Source organism: Thalassophryne amazonica, chromosome 1 (assembly GCF_902500255.1).
Source record: "Thalassophryne amazonica chromosome 1, fThaAma1.1, whole genome shotgun sequence".
Classification (NCBI taxonomy): domain Eukaryota; kingdom Metazoa; phylum Chordata; class Actinopteri; order Batrachoidiformes; family Batrachoididae; genus Thalassophryne; species Thalassophryne amazonica.
Window position 1 is genome coordinate 6,514,045 of NC_047103.1, and position 23,429 is coordinate 6,537,473.

The following is a 23,429-nucleotide window of genomic DNA, read 5'->3' on the forward strand; positions in this document are numbered from 1 at the left end:
TTGAATTTATGCTGGGCTTTACTATTCATCATCGTGCTTGACTGCATTTCATATTCCTCTGGGGTCTTGAGCCTCCAGCCATCCCTGTTTTTAGTAAAGTAACAGTGTGTCTGCTTCCCTGCGTTCAGAAGGTCTGCTGGTAGTAGACCTTGAGTGTTGTTGATGACCCTCAAATTATCATGGGTACATGTGCCATTGTACAGGTGAAACCCTAGGAACATCCATGCTGTGAGCAATCCTAGAGTCCACATATCAATGGCTGTTGCAAATGTCAGACCCAACATCACCTCTGGAGCCTCCAAACCATCAGGCTGACATGTTGTACTAGCCATTGCCTTTGAAGCACTAAAGGCACAGCCAAAGTCAATTAACTTGACTCTGAATGGTTGCTTTCTATGATTGACCAGCATAATATTGTCAGCTTTGATGTCTGAGTGAATTACACCAATTTAGTCCAGGCCTTGTTAGGCCCAGAGCAGCTATTTAAAAAAAATGAAAGTGATTTCCTCCAGTCTAAGGTGGGAAACATCTTTTTCTTGACATCCCAGAGTTACTTATCCAGCAACTCAAAGACCAAGCAACCTCGATTATAATACAATAAGTACTCGTAAAAACAAATTATATTTGTCGTGGGATCTCGCAGGAATTCAGTGTCAAGTTGACACTGAAACAGGAAGTGCCAAATTTTGAGCCCACAGTGAAATAGGAACTGTCAAATGTTCAACACTTTCTGCATCTACAGCGGAGAATATTAACTTGTTTTTCATTGTTGTTTTTGCACTGCTATGTTTATCCTCTGTAAGTTTGTTCTGTAACTTTTAGTTTGTCTCAATTTAAAAAAAAAGAGAAAGAGGAGATCTCACGGGATTTCAGAGCACAGTCAACACTGAAAGAGGAAATCCTAAATGGTAACGCTAAAGTGAGAGGGGGCGTGCACCATTACAGCACATGAGGTCAGTCAGTGGCTATTTAGTGTGTAAATTGCATGAAGGTTTTTATCTAAGCTAATGCTCCCCAGAAGCATTAATTGAAAATAGTCTGAAGGACCTAAATGAGATGGTGAGGACTTTCCAGGCATGTGAAAGAGAAATAAAGAAAGATGCTTAAAATGGTGGGGGTTTAAGAGGGCTGTAGTTGTGGAAGCTGAAGGGTTTTAGCCATGCTAATGCTTCCCTGAAGCATTTACTGAAAATAAAGTTTGAAGGACCTAAATGACATTGTTAGATTGTGCCGACTTTCCAGGTATGTGAGAGGCAAATAAAGAAAAATGCTTAAAGTGGCGAGGGATTAAGAGGGCCATATTGGGGGAATCTGGGCGCCAAAGCCCCCCAGAAGCTGAATGTTTTTAGTCATGCGCCCCAGAGGCATTTCCTGAAAATAAAATCTGAAGGACGTAAATGAGATTGTGAGGACTTTCTAGCTCTAGCCTGTCAGCTAGTGCGGACAACATTTTGATTATTGGTGACTTTAACATTCATATAAATAAGCCCTCTGATCCCCTCTGCAAATCATTTATGGAACTTGTGGATGCGTTAGGATTCCAGCAATGCATTCAGGAATCAACGCACATTAATGGAAATACCTTTGATTTGGTTCTCACTCGTGGCCTTGCTGTCACGAACGTCGACATTTTGCCTCTTGTCTCGGTGGTCTCTGACCACTCATTTATTAGGTTTGCATTTATGTTGCCGTGTTTAGTGGAGCGAAAGCCTTGTCTGCTTCTGCGGCGATGCATTAATCCCTCAACTATGACTGAACTCGAAGCTAGACCGCCTGAAATTTTGGCTTCAAGGTTGGAGAATGTTGAGTCAGTGGATAGTCTTGTGGATGGCTTGAATTCAGCACTCAAGGCTACACTGGATAAGGTTGCACCTCCTCTTTTAAGGCCACGCCTTCCCAAGGCACAGTCGCCTTGGTTCAATGATTACTTAGGCAGAAGGCTCGAGGTATGGAACGAAAATAGCATCGTTCCAAATTAGAGGTGTTCCACCTTGCATGGCGTGATGCTATCTTAGATTATAAGCATGCACTCCTGGCTAAAAAGCGTGCCTATTATTCTGATTTGATCAATAAAAACAAGCATAACTCAAACTTTGTTTGAAACTATAGCTTTTCTCATTCATGGACAGCCACCTGTTATTCACTCTCCCATTTCAGCACAGGACTTCTTGGATTATTTCGAGAAGAAAATTGAGGATATTAGGTTGAGCATATCTCAGCAGGCCTTGGTCCAACCACCCCATACTACTATGTAGGTGGACGGTCCCACTGAGGTGTTACCCAGATTTACAGATTTTGATGGTATCTCGCTAGGCGCACTGATGAAGCTTGTGACGTCTACAAAAAGCACAACCTGCTTATTTGATCCCATGCCAACAAAGCCAGCAAAGCCTAATGTTCCCCAGAAACATTTACTGAAAAAAAATGTGAAGGACCTAAATGACATGATGAGATGCTGAAGAGCTTCGCTTGTTCATGTCCGCAACATATACATATTAGAACGAACCATGGCAAACACATTCAGTGTAATGATTTTAGCGTGACTACAGAAATATGAGGCAGTCCACGAGGTAGAACATGAGGCAGAACTCAAGAACTAGTCCACTGGTTCATGAGGGAGAAATCAGAGATTTAGTTCAGTACACAAGGCAAAGGGTCAAAAGCCAAGGAATCTTCATACCAGATGATAATCCAGTGACAGCATGAGTACAAAACAGCAGCAAAGGTCAGCAACAAACAAACGGAAGAATATTGCGAGAAGACTGAAGAAAAAACACAAGATGTTTTGACACGCAAGTGAGCACAGATGGAGGACTAAATCATGTGTGAAACAATCACAAGAAAGAAACCGGTATGTACAGGAAGTCTGTCCCACGTGAAAGAGCAGGGTCACGTTTTGTGACATGCGGCTAAACTAAAACAAACCATTGTTAAAAAACCTCTGTTTTCTTTTCATAAAAGTCCAAGAAATTTTGGTCTTTAAATTGTGAACATCTTGTGGGTGGCTGTCCTTCCAGCTCTTTTTCTTTCTGTTGTATGGAGTGTGCCTTATCCATGGGAGTCACGGGCTTTCTTTGTTTATCATTGCAGAAATTGAGTCGCACAAAGGAGGAGAATCCTCAACCCTGTCCGCAGAATGAGGAAGCTTTTTCATTTCCACCATTGACAGAAAACTCAAACAGCTGTGACCCATATGGAGAAAGTTTCAAGCATTCACCAACTCTAAAACCACACCAGCCTAGGCACACTGAAAAGAAGCTATACCACTGTGACGAATGTGGGAAAGCTTTCACCCAGTCATTTAGCCTAAAACGACATAAACTCACCCACAGTGGAGAAAAACAACACACCTGTAACCATTGTGAAAAAGCATTCTTCAGCTTATCAAATCTAAAAGAGCACCAGCTTACACACAGCGGAGAAAAACCATACAGCTGTGATGAGTGCGGCAAAGCTTTCAGTAAGTCATTTAGCCTAAAACGCCATAAACTCACCCACAGTGAAGAAAAACCATACTCTTGTGACCAGTGTGAGAAAGCTTTCATCAATTCATCAAACTTAAAAGTACACCAACTCACCCACAGTGGAGAAAAACCATACACTTGTGACCAGTGTGGGAAAGCTTTCATCAATACCTCCAACTTAAAAGTGCACCAACTCTACCACAGTGGAGAAAAACCATACACCTGCACCCAGTGTGGGAATGCTTTCCGCCAGTTTTCACATCTAAAAAGACACCAGCTCATCCACAGGGGAGAAAACCTTTACCTCAGAGAAGAACGTGAGGAACAATTCACTAAGACTTCATATCTAGAAAGACACCAACCTGAGTGCAGCGGAGATGAATTATACACCTTTGACCAAAGTGGACCGTCCCACCTACAACAGCATGAGTTTGCCGGTAGCGAGGAAAAACCACACATCTGTGATCAGTGTGGAAAAGCTTTCATCAGTTCATCCAGCCTGGAAGTGCACCAACTCTACCACAGTGGGGAATGTGAGGAAGAATTCAGCGAGTCCTCTGATCTAGAAAGACACCAACCTGAGTGCAGTGGAGATGAATTATACACCTGTGACCAAAGTGGACCGTCTCACCTACAACAGCACGAGTTTACAGACAACGAGGAAAAACCATACATCTGTGGCCAGTGTGGGAAAGCTTTCATCAGTTCATCAAGCCTGAAGGTTCACCAACTTTACCACAGTGGGGAATGTGAGGAAGAAATCAGTGAGTCTTCCTATCTAGAAAGACACCAACCTGAGTGCAGTGGAGATGAATTATACACCTGTGACCAGAGTGAGAGTGCTTTCAGAGGACCATCCCATCTACAACAGCACGAGTTTACCGAAAGCGAAGAGAAACCATACATCTGTGACCAGTGTGGGAAAGCTTTCAGGTGGTTGTTTAACCTAAAACGACACAAACTCGTCCACAGTGGAGAAAAACCATACTCCTGCGACCAGTGTGAGAAGACTTTCCGTTTCCATACCTCATACATGCGACATAAAGCGTCCCACATGAGTGGTAATGGGAAACATGAACGCTCTCATATTGGGATCAAAAGGTACTGGTGTGGAGAATGTAAAAGAAGCTTCTCCAGTTTAATTCATTGGAAGGTACAGAAGGTACCCGAGCAGAGGAAGAGGTGCTCGTCTGGGTCCATAGTCCAACTATTTTAGCTGTTTTAACAGTGCAGATTTTTGTTGGACTGAACATGTCAGCGTTCAGTGGTTTCACAGATCATCAGACCTTTAATTTGAGGGGAGGAGTTTTATCAGTTTATCAGGTGATTGGAAGTAAGAAAAGCCTGCCCTGTCTTAACCCTTGTTATCCACCTTTGTGTTCTTAATTCAGTTTTCATAATGTAGCACATTTTACGTAAATGAATTAGTAAGCTGTAGTTTGTGATCCAGTAGTCAGTGTTGACATAATCAGAACCCCTTAATGATACTAAACAACACTCACAACCCAGTCTCAGTGTACCATGACTAACACAAATGTATGGTGGCCATTCCAGGATGATAACTGAAGCAGGGGTCAAAATTTTAAAATGCTCTAGTTGTACTGAAAAGTATACCACATTATTTGTCTGATCAGAAATGTTCCAAAAAGGTATAGTTTGTAGTATCTCTGACTGAATGGTCTGTAGTTACTGGGTGAAAACAGCAAAAGTGATAGCAAAGGTCAGTTTCAGTTTGTACAGAGGTCAGAATTTTTGACTGTGTTGAATGTTTGGTCTACAAAGTAAAGGTTAAACAGTGACGACGTCCATTGAATTCCATGATGTGACATATGTTACCCCGTAACCTAACTAAAGATGACAGATGATGCAAACTATTCCTTTTAAAAACCTGATTAACTCAACCAATTAGTTTAATCATGTTTAACCAAAATTGGAGCAGTTTTAACTTTTGACCCCTGTCCAAACTGAAATTGACCTGTGTCGCCATATTTGCTGTTTTTAACGTATAACTCCGTAACATTCAGTCATAGATGGTCTAAATATACCTTTTTGGAATCTTTATGAGCAAACAAATAATGTGGTATTTTTTACAATATGATTGGAGCATTTTCAATTTTGCGCCCTGTGTAAACTTAGGCCGTGGTATACTGAGGCTGGATTGTATGTGTCCCTGAGTCCCCTTAAGTGGTGCTGAAAACCTGCTTAGCCCATGGACTATTATACTCTCCACTTGATAACTCCACTTACTTTGGACCCTCAGATCAAATGAGAAACGTTCTGACACTGACTGGCCAGAGTGCTTAGGTTCCAGTAGAACACCACTGATTAAAAATACAGAGTTGAAAAATGGATAGCCGAAGAATAGACCTCGAAGTCTGTGAAATGTTTGATGTGAGAAAGTTTTGTTCCTTAACATTTTATGATAGACTGTGATTGTCTGCAGTAACAACATATTTTATGTCAGGTTCCAGCATGAATAAAATAAATGGTAAATGGACTGCATTTATATAGCACTTTTCCATCTGCATCAGACGCTGAAAGCGCTCAAAGCGCTTTACACATCAATGCCTCACCCCCGATGTCAGGCTGCTGCCATACAAGGCACCCACTGCACACTGGGAGCACCTAGGGGATTAAAGACCTTGCTCAAGGGCCCTTAGTGATGTTCTGGTCAGGCTGGGAGTTGAACCAAGGATCCTCTGGTCTCAAGCCCAACACTTAACCACTACACCATCACCTCCCCTAAATGACAAATTTATTTTCCGTCTCATCTTTATGTATTTCAAGACTTTAAGCACGTAGTGTTTAATGCTTTTATTCATGGTTGGTGGTACAAATTTCTATTGTCATGCGTAAATCCTGAGTGTTGCAGGTAAAATAGACACTAGTAGTCCTTAATTTTTAACAGGAGAGTTTTTGATTATCTTGGTGAACCAGGTGAAGTTGAGGCTGTTAAGTTAGAGATGCTGAGTTCCTGCCAAGCAGTGTGAGTGTGCAATGAGTTTTTACTCAAATTATGTAGATGTAAACACTTTTTTGTGCAATAAAATGCAAACAATTCTGTATAATGAGAACTGATAATAGTTAAAATTCCATTTGATTGTTAGAATTAACCCTAATCAGTACACCTGGGGTCATTGATATAGTTGCTGAATTGTTATATTTATTCAGCTGAAATTTTACGTAATTGTTACCTACAGTAGTGTTCAGAATAATAGTAGTGCTATGTGACTAAAAAGACTAATCCAGGTTTTGAGTATATTTCTTATTGTTACATGGGAAACAAGGTACCAGTAGATTCAGTAGATTCTCACAAATCCAACAAGACCAAGCATTGATGATATGCACACTCTTAAGGCTATGAAATTGGGCTATTAGTAAAAAAAAAGAAAAAAAGAAAAGGGGGTGTTCACAATAATAGTAGTGTGGCATTCGGTCAGTGAGTTTGTCAATTTTGTGGAACAAACAGGTGTGAATCAGGTGTCCCCTATTTAAGGATGAAGTCAGCACCTGTTGAACATGCTTTTCTCTTTGAAAGCCTGAGGAAAATGGGACGTTCATGACATTGTTCAGAAGAACAGCGTAGTTTGATTAAAAAGTTGATTGGAGATCTACAGTGATCTCCAGTGCTGTAAAATGGACACACATACACAAAAAAAAACAGACGCATGGAAGAAAACGGAAAACAACCATCAAAATGGATAGAAGAATAACCAGAATGGCAAAGGCTCACCCATTGATCAGCTCCAGCATGATCAAAGACAGTCTGGAGTTACCTGTAAGTGCTGTGACAGTTAGAAGACGCCTGTGTGAAGCTAATTTATGTGCAAGAATCAAAGTCCCTCTGTTAAATAAAAGACATGTGCAGAAGAGGTTACAATTTGCCAAAGAACACATCATCTGACCTAAAGAGAAATGGAGGAATATTTTGTGGACTGATGGGCCGCAGACAGTTTGTGAGACGACCCCCAAACTCTGAATTCAAGCCACAGTTCACAGTGAAGCGTGGTAGTGCAAGCATCATGATATGGGCATGTTTCTCCTACTATGGTGTTGGGCCTATATATCGCATACCAGGTATCATGATCTTGTTGGATTTGTGAGAATCTACTGAATCTACTGGTACCTTGTTTCCCATGTAACAATAAGAAATATACTCAAAACCTGGATTAATCTTTTTAGTCACATAGCACTACTATTATTCTGAACACTACTGCATATGATCTTGGATAAGCGGTTGAAGATAAGTGAGTGAGTGTGTTGATGGCATTTCTTTACAAAAATAATGGAACTGCCTCAGCAACAGAATGCTCCTTTTCTTGTGTTATCGGTTTGTGTTACAGTTAATTTTAGAATGATGTTATCATCATTGGTGTGTGTGGATCGGGAGGTCTGGGCGGCTTTGCTTGAGCTGCTGCCCCAGCGACCCGACTCCGGATAAAGCGGAAGAAAATGGATGGATGGATGTTATCAGTTAATGTACCATTTTTTTTTTAAATGCTACTTTTATTGTGTAATGCTTTAAGTGAACAATCCTGTCAGTCTTGCATGTGTCTGAAGTAAACATAAAACCAGAGGAACATCCTGAAAACATACATTTTGAATATTTTGCTGTGGGATAAAATTAAACTGAACAATTTAACACTTTCCATATTTGAGCAAAAAAATGCTTTTATCCTTCACAGAACATCTTAAGCCACGTCCTTTTGTTCAGTTATTTTTCTTCTATTTTTGTGTGTTTTGTGATCATTCCAATGAAGGTTCTGAGTTGACATCAACAGGATGACTTGTTAGTCTTAGACGTTTTGCCACTTATCCAAGTGACTATTTCGGTTTTAAAAAGTAGAATAGAGTGGAAGTGTTAACATACAGTGATACAAATGAGCACCCCATGTGCAGGGGTCACCAACCCTCCTCCAGAGGTCACAGATTCATACTCCTGTCCAGATGGTGGCAGTAATGTACCTACTTAGCCGACCACCGGCATAGTCGAAGAAGTGGGTTTCAAGGCTTAAACCTGAAAACTGGTCGTAATCGGGGGATGGATTTTCCTTCACGTTTTGACATAAAATGAGCTGTTTAAAAGTTCAAGGTAGGTTTCTCTCATCTGCGATGAAGGGGACGGGAAACGCTGGTCCACACTCCGAAACAGCAAGTGGCGGTAATGGACGTAAACACTTTTCCAACCGCCATCAAAGCGAATGAAGAAGCAGCTAAAGACAATCTGGTGTGGAGGTAAAAATCGATTTATTCCGTCTGAAGCGGTTTTATGTTTTAATCTAATGAAGAGAACAGGCGCCTCGCTCACACGTTACAAAGAGACAGAGTGGTGTCGGCAGGTGAGGTCCGAAAAGCTCATTTTTTCAGTTTTTACTTGTGAACCTCAGAAATAACATAACGGGTGTCATGGCGCCGTTTTACTGAACACTGGAGCATATATATATATATATATATATCTATATAGATAGATAGATAGATTAGGGGTGGGCAAACATAAAAAATCTTAATCGCATTAACTCAATGACTTTCTGTGATTAATCATTAATCGCATGGTATATGTGAAAACCCAAAAAATGAATTCAAAAGCCGCTTAAAAGCGCAGTTTTATTTGAAAATGTAAATGAACATTTCATAAATTTGAAAATGTAAATTTCAACTGAAGCACACTAATGAAATCAAATATAAAACCACTGGCAGGTCATTTGTTATTCTGTTTCATATCAAAATACCAATATTCATGTCCATGACTAAATGTACTAAAACAAATACGTCACAATTGTACACATACCACAATTTGATATGTGTACAATTGTGATGTATTTGTTTTAGTATATTTACATTTTGTTGTGATTTGGCACTTGCCGATTAAATTGAATTGAAATTGAACATTTTATTGAGTCTTAAAGTAAATAAATATGAATTTGGTCACTGGATCCTTAAACTTTGTACATAATGAACTCTACGTGGTGAATCCTTGATCTCTGGACATAAATAGGAATAAACAAAATCTGTAGTTTTTGTCAAAAGCATTTCCTTTCAGACATTGGCATGAATGTGTTTCCATATATCTGAGCTGAGCTTAGAGCTGCTGTGCTTCACTTCAGGATGTAATGTGAAAAGAAAATACAGCACGTTTCATTTTGGGAGGAAAAAAAAACGTTTTAGTCGATTGTAGTTTCTTGTCTGTATTACATTTGGAAAGAGGTGTCATTTTATTTAAAGCGGCGATTCATTTTGAAGTTATTAATTCCGACCGGACTCTGTCTCAGCCGCGCAGCGTTTCGAGCTGTGAACGGAACGTAGGACGATTCTCGTTTCTTGACAGCAACAAGAGGCCCAGTTAGTGACTTTAATCCACACAAAAGTGACTGACGATATTTTAATGGCTTTGCGAGGGGTTAAGAAGCGGCTTGCCGTTTCTGAAGAGCAGTGAATCAAAGAACCAACGAGCTACTGGATCGAAGCATTGCTTCAATGGTTCATGGTTTCAAAGTGGAGCCGCGCTGCAGAAATATTTTATTACAGACCAAATCCTGAATATCCGACTTTATTTGTACGTCCATATGACTCTGAAACTCGGAAAATCCGTATCATTTACGGACTATAGGTTGACATGAAAACCACCGAAAAGCTGTGTTCACCGCGGGGACACGTTCGGCTATTCGAGATTATTCAAGATTTTTTTTTTTTTTTTTTTACCGATGACGAACGATGGGTAAAAAAAATTTGACCGATGCAGCTGCATCTGTCCAAACCGGTCTGGATCCGGGCCTGATCCTGTAGAACTTTGTACCGAAAATGTCCATTCAAAAGTTCGGCGTCTTTCTGCATTTTGTTTTGTTGTGCATTGCATAGATTGTACTGTTCTCGATCCTAGTGTCGTTTTCTGTGTGAACTCAGCTATCAGCAGGAAGCAGCAGCATAAGCTCGCCCCCGACTGACGCTTTCAAAATAAAAGGCAACGAGCAACAGTCATAAAAGGCTAAAAAAAATAACAAAAACCGCACCGTTAAGGGGAGGAACAAAATTGTCGGCGATAATGATCTCAATAATTAACGCAACGTTAGCGCGTTAACGTTGCCCAGCCCTTATATATATATATATATATATATATATATATATATGTATATATGTATGTATGTATATATGTATGTATGTATATATATATGTATATATATATATGTATATATATATATATGTATATATATATATATATATATATATATGATGTGCCTGGACATGCCAGAACATGTCCCGTGAGGCTTCATCACGGCATTGCTGTGCGCCATGCGGTTCCGCCATTTCCTGACAATGAAAATCCGACGAGGGGACTGGACCACTCCTCACTCGAAGCCTGCTCACAGGCGAATGACGCAACCGACAGATGTAGAAAAGCTCACGTATGCGCACAAGGGTTCAAGCTTGTCTGACGCAATCACACTTGATTCAAATCCATATGGTTTTTGAAAAAAATAATAAGGTCGGATACTTTTCTAACAGACCTCGTACAAACTGGGGAGAGCTGACATTTGGCGTTTGGAATCTTTATGTAGTTTGGGTCAAGGATGAATGGCGCCAATAGGACTAATATTTTTGGAGAAGCTACATATATTAGCTAACAACACTGAACAATGGAAGTTGATATTTACATTCTGTACTCACACGCCAATTCAGCAGGGGGCGGTAAATCATCTGTATATTAAAAGCGTGAGTGTGTGCATGCCTAATTTTGTTTAGTAAGTTCAATGTAAGTATGTAATATAATTGTTAGTATGTTAAAAATACATGGAAGACACAAGAAAGTGAAAATACTTATTTCCATCTTATCTTATTTCTGGAATCATGCAACATTCCAACTAATTATAGGAACTTTGCACAATTTATTACCACCTTTGAGAAATGTCAGCTATCTATTTTATAAACACTACCCAGTCTACCCCCACGGGTAACACAGTACAACCCCTGGCAATAATTATGGAATCACCGGCCTCGGAGGATGTTCATTCAGTTGTTTAATTTTGTAGAAAAAAAGCAGATCACAGACATGACACAAAACTAAAGTCATTTCAAATGGCAACTTTCTGGCTTTAAGAAACACTATAAGAAATCAGAAAAAAAAAATTGTGGCAGTCAGTAACAGTTACTTTTTTAGACCAAGCAGAAGGAAAAAAATATGAAATCACTCAATTCTGAGGAAAAAATTATGGAATCATGAAAAACAAAAGAACGCTCCAACACATCACTAGTATTTTGTTGCACCACCTCTGGCTTTTATAACAGCTTGCAGTCCCTGAGGCATGGACTTAATGAGTGACAAACAGTACTCTTCATCAATCTGGCTCCAACTTTCTCTGATTGCTGTTGCCAGATCAGCTTTGCAGGTTGGAGCCTTGTCATGGACCATTTTCTTCAACTTCCACCAAAGATTTTCAATTGGATTAAGATCCGGACTATTTGCAGGCCATGACATTGACCCTATGTGTCTTTTTGCAAGGAATGTTTTCACAGTTTTTGCTCTATGGCAAGATCCATTATCATCTTGAAAAAATGATTTCATCATCCCCAAACCTCCTTTCAATTGATGGGATAAGAAAAGTGTCCAAAATATCAGTGTAAACTTGTGCATTTATTAATGATGTAATGACAGCCATCTCCCCAGTGCCTTTACCTGACATGCAGCCCATATCATCAATGACTGTGGAAATTTACATGTTCTCTTCAGGCAGTCATCTTTATAAATCTCATTGGAACGGCACCAAACAAAAGTTCCAGTATCATCACCTTGCCCAATGCAGATTCAAGATTCATCACTGAATATGACTTTCATCCAGTCGTCCACAGTCCACGATTGCTTTTCCTTAGCCCATTGTAATCTTGTTTTTTTTTCTGTTTAGGTGTTAATGATGGCTTTTGTTTAGCTTTTCTGTATGTAAATCCCATTTACTTTAGGCGGTTTCTTACAGTTCGGTCACAGACGTTGACTCCAGTTTCCTCCCATTCATTCCTCATTTTTTTTGTTGTGCATTTTCGATTTTTGAGACATATTGCTTTAAGTTTTCTGTCTTGACACTTTGATGTCTTCCTTGGTCTACCAGTATGTTTGCCTTTAACAACCTTCCCATGTTGTTTGTATTTGGTCCAGAGTTTAGACACAGCTGACTGTGAACAACCAACATCTTTTGCAACATTGCGTGATGATTTACTCTCTTTTAACAGTTTGATAATCCTCTCCTTTGTTTCAATTGACATCTCTCATGTTGGAGCCATGATTCATGTCAGTCCACTTGGTGCAACAGCTCTCCAAGGTGTGATCACTCCTTTTTAGATACAGACTAACGAGCAGATCTGATGTGATGCAGGTGTTAGTTTTGGGGATGAAAATTTACAGGGTGATTCCATAATTTATTACTCAGAATTGAGTGAGTCCATATTTTTTTTCCCTCTGTTTGGTCTAAAAAGTAACCGTTACTGACTGCCACAATTTTTTTTCATGATTTCTTATAGTGTTTCTTAAAGCCAGAAAGTTGCCATTTAAAATGACTTTAGTTTTGTGTCATGTCTGTGATGTGCTTTTTTTCTACAAAATTAAACAACTGAATGAACATCCTCCGAGGCTGGTGATTCCATAATTTTTGGGGTTGTAGTATGCTTAAATGCAGGGAAACAGTGCAACATATATAATGTTTCATTTCAGTTTCAATTTATTTTCATTAATATAGCGCCAAATCACAACAAAGTTGCCTCAAGGTGCTTCACACAAGTAAGGTCTAACCTTACCAACCCCCAGAGCAAGAACACAGGAGACAGCAGCAAGGAAAAACTCCCTCTGATGACTTGAGGAAGAAACTCCAAGCAGACGAGACTCAAAGGGGTGACTCTCTGCTTGGGCCATGCTACCAACAACAATTTACAAAACAGTTTACAAATGAATATACAGTAGAGAAGCTTGAATCTTCGACTGGACTGGGTTGCTTGACGCGAGGACGTTTCGCTTCAAATCACAGAAGCTTCCTCAGCTAAAATTCTTGCTCTGGTAGTCTGACTTCTGTCTTGACTCTTGTAGAGAAGAATTAACAGAAGCAGCTTTTGTGGGTTTTGATATTGATAATATCGGCCGATATAAGCCCTTTTCAAAGTACTCAGTATGGGCTGAAATTTGCCGATAGAACGCCGATAATTTCTCAGAAACGGAACAGTTACTGAAATAATGCTTGTCGGTAATGTAAAATGTCCTTGCACCGTCTGTCCACTAGATGGAGTCTGACTCCATTCAGCTGAGAGCTGCTTACACCCCTGCTTAAATGTGTTCATCACCGGCCCCCGTAGTTTGCCTTCACACTGCAATGATCGGCTGACAAAAGTATACAAGCTAGTTTATAAGGATGTTGTTAGATTAACTCAGTTTAAGTAGTAATGTGTCAAATGTGCTTCATTGCGTCGGTCACGCTTTTATTAAGCCCATGTTGTGTAGACCTTATTTCTAGCATGAAAGACTTTTGTTTACTGCTAAGAGGTTGAAACATTCAGATTCACTGGTCGTCTGGAAGGGTTTTGGGAATTACTGCCATTCGCCATTAACCCTCTGGGGCCGACGCCGTCGTATACGATGGCTGGGACCAAGCTTTACTAAACTGTAAATAACTTTTTAATGATATGAGATAGAAACTTACTCTCTTTTTTTGCTGAAAAGTTAACTCCGCGGACTTTCAATCCACCATTAGCCATCTTGGTACTCCTCATAGAAGATGTGTGATGTGCGCAATGTGAGTGTCCAATCGGAATTGGTTTTCCGTCACATGGTTTTCCAAAATCCAATCGTAGGGCAGATTTACCTCATGTGATATGGCAAAGATCTTTTTTGGAGTGATATCTTACTAGTTGGCCCATTTGAATAGCCCCCTAACTGCTCCAATTGCATTTTTGCATTTTTTGAACTTGATAATTCTTCTCTGTTATAAAGTCAATCAGTATGAGGACAAAGCTTCAGCTTTTAGCTCATACCTTTTTTGTTAAGCGTCCAAAAAGAACATTTTATTCATAAAAAAAAAAATAATAATAATATCGGCTGATTTATCAGCTATCGGCAAATCAGCCGATTTATTGATTATCTGCATTTTTTTCATTCAACTATCGTTATCGGCATCGGCCTCAAAAAATCCATATTGGTCGGGCTCTAGAGGTGACACTGCTTTTCACATTTGCAAATATCAGCCCTTTGAATATAACATGCTTTAAGATAACTCAAAGTGTGGACAGCCTGCACCTTCCACCAGCAAAGAAAGCACTGATCATGTTCACCAGGTACAGGTGGAATGTTTGATTGGTGGCTGATGTTGGAATCTACTGTGAGAAAGTTGTTTGACTGTTAAAGGTCAGCAGGTGCCACTACGCCTCCATTAATCAGCTCAGTAACAAGTGTCCCATTACTTTTGGTTTGTTAAAAACTAGGTGATGAGTCGTGCAGTGCATCATCTCTCTGCTGCATGACTAATTGGAGGATCCTTACTGCTACGGCTGGAATGACTTTGTGTCATACAAATGGTTACTTGTGAAGACTCAAATGAGGACTGTCCCATGTTGTGGAAACATCAGTTATAACATTTTGGCAATGTGGCGTATGATCTGGTACGCAGAAAGACAACGACATGCCCACTTTTCACCTGCATGTGGTAGATGGATGGTTGCTTTTGAAAGGCGGTGATGGATTGGTTGTATGCCCGAGTGCTTGCCTTCCAGGGCACAGTGCAGTTTGGCACCCAGAACTGACCTGGCCGGGTGATGAGACACAAAGTTTTGATTACTAAATCCAGTTAGTTTTGCCTTTTTATTGTTTTTTTTTTTGTTTTTTTTTTCAGCATTGCTTTTTGTCTCTGTTGTTATGGATGTTTGAATAAACATTGAATTTAATTACAATGAAATGTGCTGAAAAGTTATTTTGCTGTCTGCATTTAAAAACCGACTTGTTGAACTACAGGTACTGAATGAACAAACAAAGTAACGTTGGCTATTTTGTTTCAGAATAGATATGTGAAATTTGGTGTTTGCCAGGAAGGAGGATCCCAGAGAGTGGAATAGGCCACTGGATGCCCACATGCCACCTAGCTGCAGCAGATAGATGCTACTTCTACTAGATGGATATGGACCAATGGTCTGCCTGGGTTGTTACCAGTCAGGACCCCAGACAGTTCCCTAATACAGCAACACGTGGAACAGGCACATGCTCCAAGACCTGACTCAAGCAAGGAAGAAAAATGAGTTCATCACAAGAGGTGAGAATAAATTTCACGTACCATTTGTAAAGCATAAGCTGAGAAACATAAAATCCTTGTTTTTTAGATTAAAAATACAACTGCATTTGTCAGAGGTCCATTTGTTTAGCTTGTGCCATCCCTACAAGTCTCAATTATTCTAATTTCTTTATGACAGACATTGAGGGATGGAAACACAGAAGGACGTCAGTCCTGTCTGCCAAGTGACAAAGGTTTTCCAATGACTGAAAAACCATACAGCTGTGACCAGTGTGGCGATCGTTTCCAGCATGCCTCAGCCCTACAACTGCATTGGTGTAATCGCACTGTGAAGAACTTATACGGCTGTGACCAATGTGGGAAATCTTTCACACAGCCTTTTAGCTTAAAACGGCATAAGCTCACCCACAGTGGAGAAAAACTATACACCTGTGACCAGTGTGGGAGAGCTTTCATCAACTCATCACACCTTAAAGTGCATCAACTCATCCACAGTGGAGAAAAACCATACAGATGTGACGAGTGCGGGAGGGCTTTCACTCAGTCATTTAGCTTAAAACGACATAAACTCACCCACAGTGGAGAAAAACCATATAGCTGTGACCAGTGTGACAAAGCTTTTGTCAACTTATCACATCTAAAACTGCACCACCTCACCCACAGTGGAGAAAAACCATATACCTGTGACCAGTGTGGGAGAGCTTTTGGTCGGTTATTTAGCCTAAAACGACATAAACGTACCCATAACAGAGAAGAACTATGCATCTGTGACCAATGTGGGAAGAGTTTTAACCAGCCATTTAGCTTAAAACAACATAAACTCACTCATAGTGAAGAAAGACCATACAGCTGTGACCTGTGTGATAAAGCTTTCATCAACTCCTCAAACCTAAAAGTGCATAAGCTCACTCACAGTGGAGAAAAACCATACAGCTGTGACCAATGTGGGAAAGCTTTCATCAATTCATCAAACTTAAAAGTGCACAGACTCATCCATAGTGGAGAAAAACCGTACACCTGTGACCAGTGTGGGAACACTTTCCGCCAGTCCTCTCACCTAAAACAGCACCAGCTTATCCACAGTGAAGAAAAACTTCTCCTCAGTGAAGAATGTGGGAGATACTTCAGTCCCTATTCTTACCTAACAGGACACAAACCTTTCTACAGAGAGGATAAATTGTACACATTTGACCAAAGTGGGGCAGCTTTCAGTGGACCATCTCACCTAGAAGAACACACATATACCCACAGAGACGAAAAACCATACACCTGTGAAGAATGTGGGAAAGCTTTCAATAGACCATTCAACCTAAGACGCCACAAATCTGTCCACAGTGGAGAAAAACCATACGTCTGCGACCAATGTGGGAATGTTTTCAGCCAGTCATCTTCGCTGAAACAGCACAAACGTGCCCACAGTGGAGAAAAACCTTACACCTGTGAAGAATGTGGGAAGAGTTTCCGTTTCAATACATCATACATGAGGCATAAAATTACCCACTTTAATGACAAACTGCACCAGTGTCAGTACTGCACAAAAAACTTTTTTTATTTCACCGATCTTACCAGACATGAACGCTCACATACTGGGATCAAGCGGTACTGGTGCGGAGAATGTAGAAAAAGTTTCTCCAGTTTAATTCACTGGAAGGTCCAGAATGGATCTAATCAGAGGAAGAGATGCTTCTCTGGGCTAATGGTCCAACTGTCTTAACGGGATGTTGATTTTGTTTTATTTATGTAGTTTTGGCTAGTTGACTGTGTTAGTGGACTTTACTCTTGCCATGAGATGCAGTGCTTTCTGTTACCTTGAACCCTCATGTCAAATGAGAAAAGTTCTCAAACGTACTGCTTCAATTTCAGTCAAATATAATGATCAAAATATAGTACCAAAATATATAGCTGGCTCCTTTATATGCAAAGAGACGGAGGCTCTCCTCTGAGTCCCTCCCAGATATTTGAGATTCTCAACCTGTCCCCTTCACTTGTGTGTGCGACCTTGTTCTTTCGGTCATTACCCAAATTTCATTAACATAGGTGAGCATAGGAACGTAAATCGACTGGTAAATCAAAAGTCTTTCTGGCTCAGCTTTTTCTTCACCACAACAGTCCGATACAGTGTCTGCAAGATCTCAGATGCAGCCACAATCTTGAACTACATCTTACCCCGACTTGTGAACAAGACCCCTGAGATAATTGAATTCTTTCCCTTGTGATAAAAACTCTTCCTTGACCCAAAGGGGACAGTCCACCCTTTTCTGACAGAGGACCATGGCCTCAGATTTGGATGTGCTGATCCTCATCCCAGTTGCTTCACACTCTGCCTCAAACCTGCCTAGTGCACAACAGGGCTCACTGTCTGATGAAGCCAACAGAACCACATCATCCACAAAAAAACAGATGTGATTCTGGGGTCACTGATCTGGACACACTGCAGTCTCTGACTGTGCCTTGAAATGCTGTCAATGTAAATCATGAACAGGGATGAGGCAGCCCTAACGTAGTCCAAAATCCACCAGGATCAAATCTGATCAAATGCCTTGAACGTGGACACAGCTCTTACTTTGGTCATAGAGAGTTGTGTTGCAGCAGTCACCATAACCCATACTCCTGCAGCACCCCCTTGGGGGGGACCCAGGCATTTGCTTTTCCCAAGGCCACAACTAGATACTATATTTTAGTTTTAACTTTCAAATTTTAGTTTCCACCATTAAAAATATTTGGCCATGGAAATCTATTTTCCACATCTTTGTCTGTATGTTGGAGAAGCTTACGTTTTTGTGTGCACGTAATTTATAATGTTTTTATTCACAAAGACTTTTGGATCAAACCCGTATTGTTAAATGTGACACCAGTAGATTTTGGGTCAAATGAACACTACTAGGGCTTATATTGGAGAAGAAACTGAAGTAGAGACTAATAAATTACAAATACAGAGTTCCAGGCACTTTACCAGGCAGCCCAAGTGCTGAGAATGAATTGTTTTTGTTATTCGGATTAAATCAAAATTTACATGGTTTCATTCAATTTATATGGATGTAAAAAGTCTTTTTTATTGCATATTCAGAAATGAGATGCAAACTGTTGTGTGGAATGGGAACTGATTGGTAGAATCCCAATTGATTAGAGTAATTGTATACTAAAACAGTATTTGCATGTTTGTATGAATAATCTGTTCAAGGTTGCTTTAAATCCTTAAGTGTGACTTTTGCTTTCCAATTTATATTTAAGGTAGATATGGTTTTAACTGTATAGTTTTTCATTGAAGTGTGACTTTATGTGGAGCAACTTATTGTATTTTGTGGTGAAACAGCTGAGTGCGAAAAGCTCCAGGGACCTGTAGGATTGGCTCTGAACTCTTCCAGGCAGGTGGAGAAGTTGTTCTCCTGGCAGTGCAGATAGCCTTTGGTATCTTCAGAACTACAAGGGACAAGTGCTTGCAGAATTCATTTGAGATGCTGTTTCCTCGTCTTTGTCCAAACCGAAATTGAAAGTTATAAATTGCCAACCGCGTCATCCTGTCAGCAAAGTAACAGCTTTTCCAGTGGTAGAAAACCCACGCAGCTGTGACAAGTAACCATCAGCTATTCATCATCCAGAAAAATGGCGCGAATAGAGACACACTGTAGGAAACAGACATGTCATGTCCAATGTGGGAAAACTTTCAGTCAGCCATCTTCCCTAAAATGACCAACGTCTCCCTACTGGGGAAAACCAAAATCTGTGACCAATGTAGGAAAACTCAGCTGTTCATCATCCATAAAATGACACTGATAGAGGCACGCTGTGAGAAACCTACACTGATGTGACCAATGTGGGAAAATTTCAGTCCTGCTTCTTTTGCCTGCACCCGTTAGGGAGTCGCCACAGCAGATCAGTCATGTCCATTTCACCCTGTCCTCTGCATTTTCCTCTGTCACACCAACCACCTGCATGTCCTCCCTCAGCACATACATAACCCTCTTTGGTCTCCCTCTTCTCCTCCTGCCTGGTGGCTCAATCCTCAGCATCCTTCTCCCTATATACCCTGGGTCCCTCCTCTGCACATGTCCAAACCATCTCAATCTCACCTCTCTGACTTTGTCTCCAAACCGTCCCAACTGAGCTGTCCCTCTGATATGTTAATTCCTAATCCCATCCATCCTCATCACTCCCAAAGAGAATTGAAACCTCTTCAGCTCTGCCACCTCCAGCTCTGCCTCCTGTCTTTTATTATTTGCCACCATCTCTAAGTTGGACAACATAGCTGGTCTCATTACTGTCTTGTAAAATATCCCCTTCAATCTTGCCAATATTCTTCCGTCACAAATCACTCCTGCCACCTTACTCCACCCTGCCTGCACTCTCTTCAACTCTCTACCACACTCTCATTACTTCGGACAGTTGACCCCAAGAATTTAAACTCATCTCCTTTCACCACCTTGACTCCTTGTAACTGCACTATACCACTGGGCTCCCTCTCATTCACACACACATGTACTCAGTCTGACTCCTCCTGACTTTCATTCCCTTTCTCTCCAGAGCATATCTCTACATCTCCAGGTTCATTTGAACCTGCTCTCTACTCTAATTACAGATCACAATGTTATCTGCAAACATCATAGTCCATGGAGACTCCTGTCTGATCTCATCCATCAACCTGTCCATCACCATTGTGAACAAGAAAGGACTCAGAGCTGATCCTTGTTGTAATCCCACCTCCACCTTGAATTAATCTTGTCATCTCTACTGCGGCGATGTGGCCATGGTGGAGTTCAAACACCAGATTGCTCGTACTTGAGACCAAGGCTCTACCAGGTCAGCCAAAGGGGATTCCCGATTAGCCAAGCCAGTTGGAACATCTTTTCAGTCTGGACTTCACCTTGTCACAGTAGACCTGAATTCAGTAGCTCCTCTCACTGAGCGAGCTGTTCAGCAATTATGGAAAAACTTAGCAAGCAACATAATATTACTTGCTGTATTTGTTTTACAGTAATCATGACAATCTGTCAGTAACATGGTTGTGTGCTGGAGATCCTCTGGTGTTACTCTGTTGTAAATAAAGTGATGCAGAATAGTTGTTTTGACTGATGATGTTAAATAAATCTGAAAATATCAAAAGGGCACTTTGTTGCATCTGCAGGGGAAAAATCGAGCTTCAGGTGGGGGGCAGTGTAGTGATTTGATTGCCTCCCTCCATACAAGGGGGAGTCCAAGACTTAGGTAAAGTTAGAAAGATATTCACAGATTCGAAGTTCACGGCTCAATAGATCTGAAGAGAAACGTTGTAGAAAGGCAAACACCACTAGTTTCTAACAGGAAGGTAGACAACGAGCTACAACCTTATTTTTTATCCATATGAGCCGTCCTCTGAGCTGAAAAAAATAACACTGATCTGAACGGGCAGCCGGCAGAGAAACGGAAGCTTAGGGACCGTCTACAAAGTGCATACATGGAAAAAAAAAAACACCAGACAATTATTGAATCATTGTAATAAGGAGTGATATCACCAAATTCACTGCACACATCAGTGCGGTCCTGCTGCTTATATTACAGAGCTCAGTTTGGGAAAATGCCATTATGAAAAACTTTGCAGAATTTTTTATTTTTTAAATTTTTAATAGCATCAAAGTCACAAGATGTGGTGTCACCAAATTCACTGCAAACAACAGCCGTGTCCTGTTGATTATACCAGAGCACTCAGTTTGGGAAAAAGTAATTTTAAAAAATTTGGCAAATTTTTCATTGATTATATTTTCAATAGCATCAAAGTCATAAGGTGTAGTGACAAAACATTTACTGCACACAACAGTGGTGTCCTGCTGATTATACTACAACACTCACTTTGGGGAAAAAGTCATTTTCAAAAATTTTGGAGAATTTTTGATTGTTTATATTTTCAATAGCATCAAAGTCATAAGGTGTAGTGACACAAAATTCACTGCACACAAGTGGTGTCCAGCTGATTATACTACAACACTCACTTTGGGAAAAAGTCATTTTAAAAAAATTTGCAGAATTTTTTATTGTTTATATTTTCAATAGCATAAGGTGTAGTGACACAAAATTCACTGCACACAAGTGGTGTCCTGCTGATTATACTACAACACTCACTTTTGGAAAAAGTCATTTAAAAAAAATTTTTGGAGAATTTTATTGTTTATATTTTCAGTAGCATCAAAGTCATAAAGTGTAGTGACACAAAATTTACTGCACACAACAGTGGTGTCCTGCTAGTTATACTACAACACAGTTTGGAAAAATGTCATTGTTTAAAATTTGAGAGATTTCTTGTTTAAATTTACAATTGTGTCAGTGTTAGAAGGTGTAATGACACAAAATTTCCTGCACACGTCTGCATAGATTAGATAGCACTTTTTGTGATCTCTTAGGAAAACTCCCTCAGGGAAACCGAGGTTCCAGCAGCACTGTATAGCATCACACAGGGTAAGAAGCACACAAAGTATCAAAAGTGAAAGTAAAAAAAAAAAAAAAAGTTTGTAAATATAAATATAAATACCAGACATACAGATCAAAACTGGTTTACTGGTTCCTACTGTTTCTCTCCTTCCCATCATCGGTCTTCCTGTTACTCCTCCTCCCCCAGTGAGGAGTTCTCCAGTCTGATTGCATGAGGGACAAAGGAGTTTTTCAGTCTGTTGGTCCTGCACTTAAGAAGGAGCAGTCTGTGGCTGAAGAGGCTCCTCTGGTTACTAATGATGGTGTGCAGAAAGTGACTGACATCTTCCATAATATCCAGCAGTTTGTCCAGTGTTCTCTGCCAGCATCACCAGAGAGCCTAGCTTCATGCCAACCACAGAGTCAGTCCACCTGGTCAGTTTGTCCAGCCTGAATGTGTCCTTCTTCGATATGCTGCGCTCCCCGAGCACACCAAAGTTTAAAAGAGGACGGTGGCTACTATGAACTGGTAGAACATCCACAGGATTTGCCTGTTAAACAGCTGCAGCCTCTTCAGAAAGTCCAGCTTGCTCTGTTCCTTCCTGTACAGGTGGTTGGTGTGGTTTGTCCAGTCCAGTTTGATGTCCAGCCACAGCCTGAGGTACTTCTAGGAATCCACAGCCTCCACCTCAGCTCCCTGGATCAGAACTGGTTGTGGATTTGGTCTGGACTTCCAAAAGTCAATGACCAGCTCCTTTGTCTTTTAGGTTTTGAGCTGTAGATGGTTTCTGTCGCACCAGGCAGCAAAGTCCTTCACTAGGCTCCTGTACTCCTCCTCTCTGTCATCCCTGATGCATCCAACAATGGTTTTGTCATATATGAACTTCTGAATGTGACACAGCTGAGTTGTAGCAGAAGTCTAAGGTCTACAGGGTGTAGAGAAGAAGGGCCAACACTGTGCCCTGGGGTGTGCTGGTGCTGTCAATTACAACATCAGATATGGTGTCCTTCAGCCTGACATACTGTTTGTCTGTGAGGTAGCTGGAGATCCAAGTGACCAGGCAGGGGTCCACTCACATCCTATTCAGTTTGTCCTGGAGCACAACGGGCTGGATGGTGTTGAAGGAACTTGAAGTCCAGGAAGAGAATCCTCACTGTGCCATTTCCCATTATCCAGGTGTGAGTGGACTTGTAGCAGGTAGAGGATGGCATCCTCCACACCAACAGCTGCACTATATGCAAACTGCAGACAGTCATGGGTGTGTTGCACCTGGGGTTTGAGGGAGTCGAGGAAGAACCGCTCCAACTTCATCAGGTGTGGAGTGAGTGCCACTGGTCA

At 40.7% G+C, this 23,429-nt stretch overlaps 2 protein-coding genes across 2 annotated transcripts; both read left to right on the top strand.

The window, feature by feature from the left end:
• Positions 1-3,007: 3,007 nt before the first annotated feature.
• On the top strand, positions 3,008-8,703 carry LOC117519603 (zinc finger protein 664-like). Its single transcript, XM_034180867.1, has 3 exons — positions 3,008-3,822; positions 4,054-4,565; positions 8,583-8,703. The coding sequence occupies exons 1-3, from the start codon at positions 3,037-3,039 to the stop codon at positions 8,701-8,703; spliced, it is 1,419 nt and encodes a 472-aa protein (XP_034036758.1). The 5' UTR covers positions 3,008-3,036.
• Positions 8,645-17,427, top strand: LOC117528012 (zinc finger protein 99-like). Its single transcript, XM_034190566.1, has 3 exons — positions 8,645-8,699; positions 15,483-15,733; positions 15,891-17,427. Exons 2-3 carry the CDS (start codon positions 15,716-15,718, stop codon positions 17,424-17,426), a joined length of 1,554 nt encoding a protein of 517 aa, XP_034046457.1. The 5' UTR covers positions 8,645-8,699; positions 15,483-15,715; the 3' UTR covers position 17,427.
• Positions 17,428-23,429: the final 6,002 nt, after the last annotated feature.

Bases quoted from the DNA above. Each gene is read 5' to 3' on its own strand.
- LOC117519603 (XM_034180867.1), top strand. From the start codon at position 3,037: ATGGAGTGTGCCTTATCCATGGGAGTCACGGGCTTTCTTTGTTTATCA. The intron at 3,823-4,053 runs CAACCTGAGTGC...CCTGAGTGCAGT, and splicing joins CTTCATATCTAGAAAGACAC to GGAGATGAATTATACACCTG. The intron at 4,566-8,582 runs GTACTGGTGTGG...TCTGCGATGAAG, and splicing joins TCTCATATTGGGATCAAAAG to GGGACGGGAAACGCTGGTCC.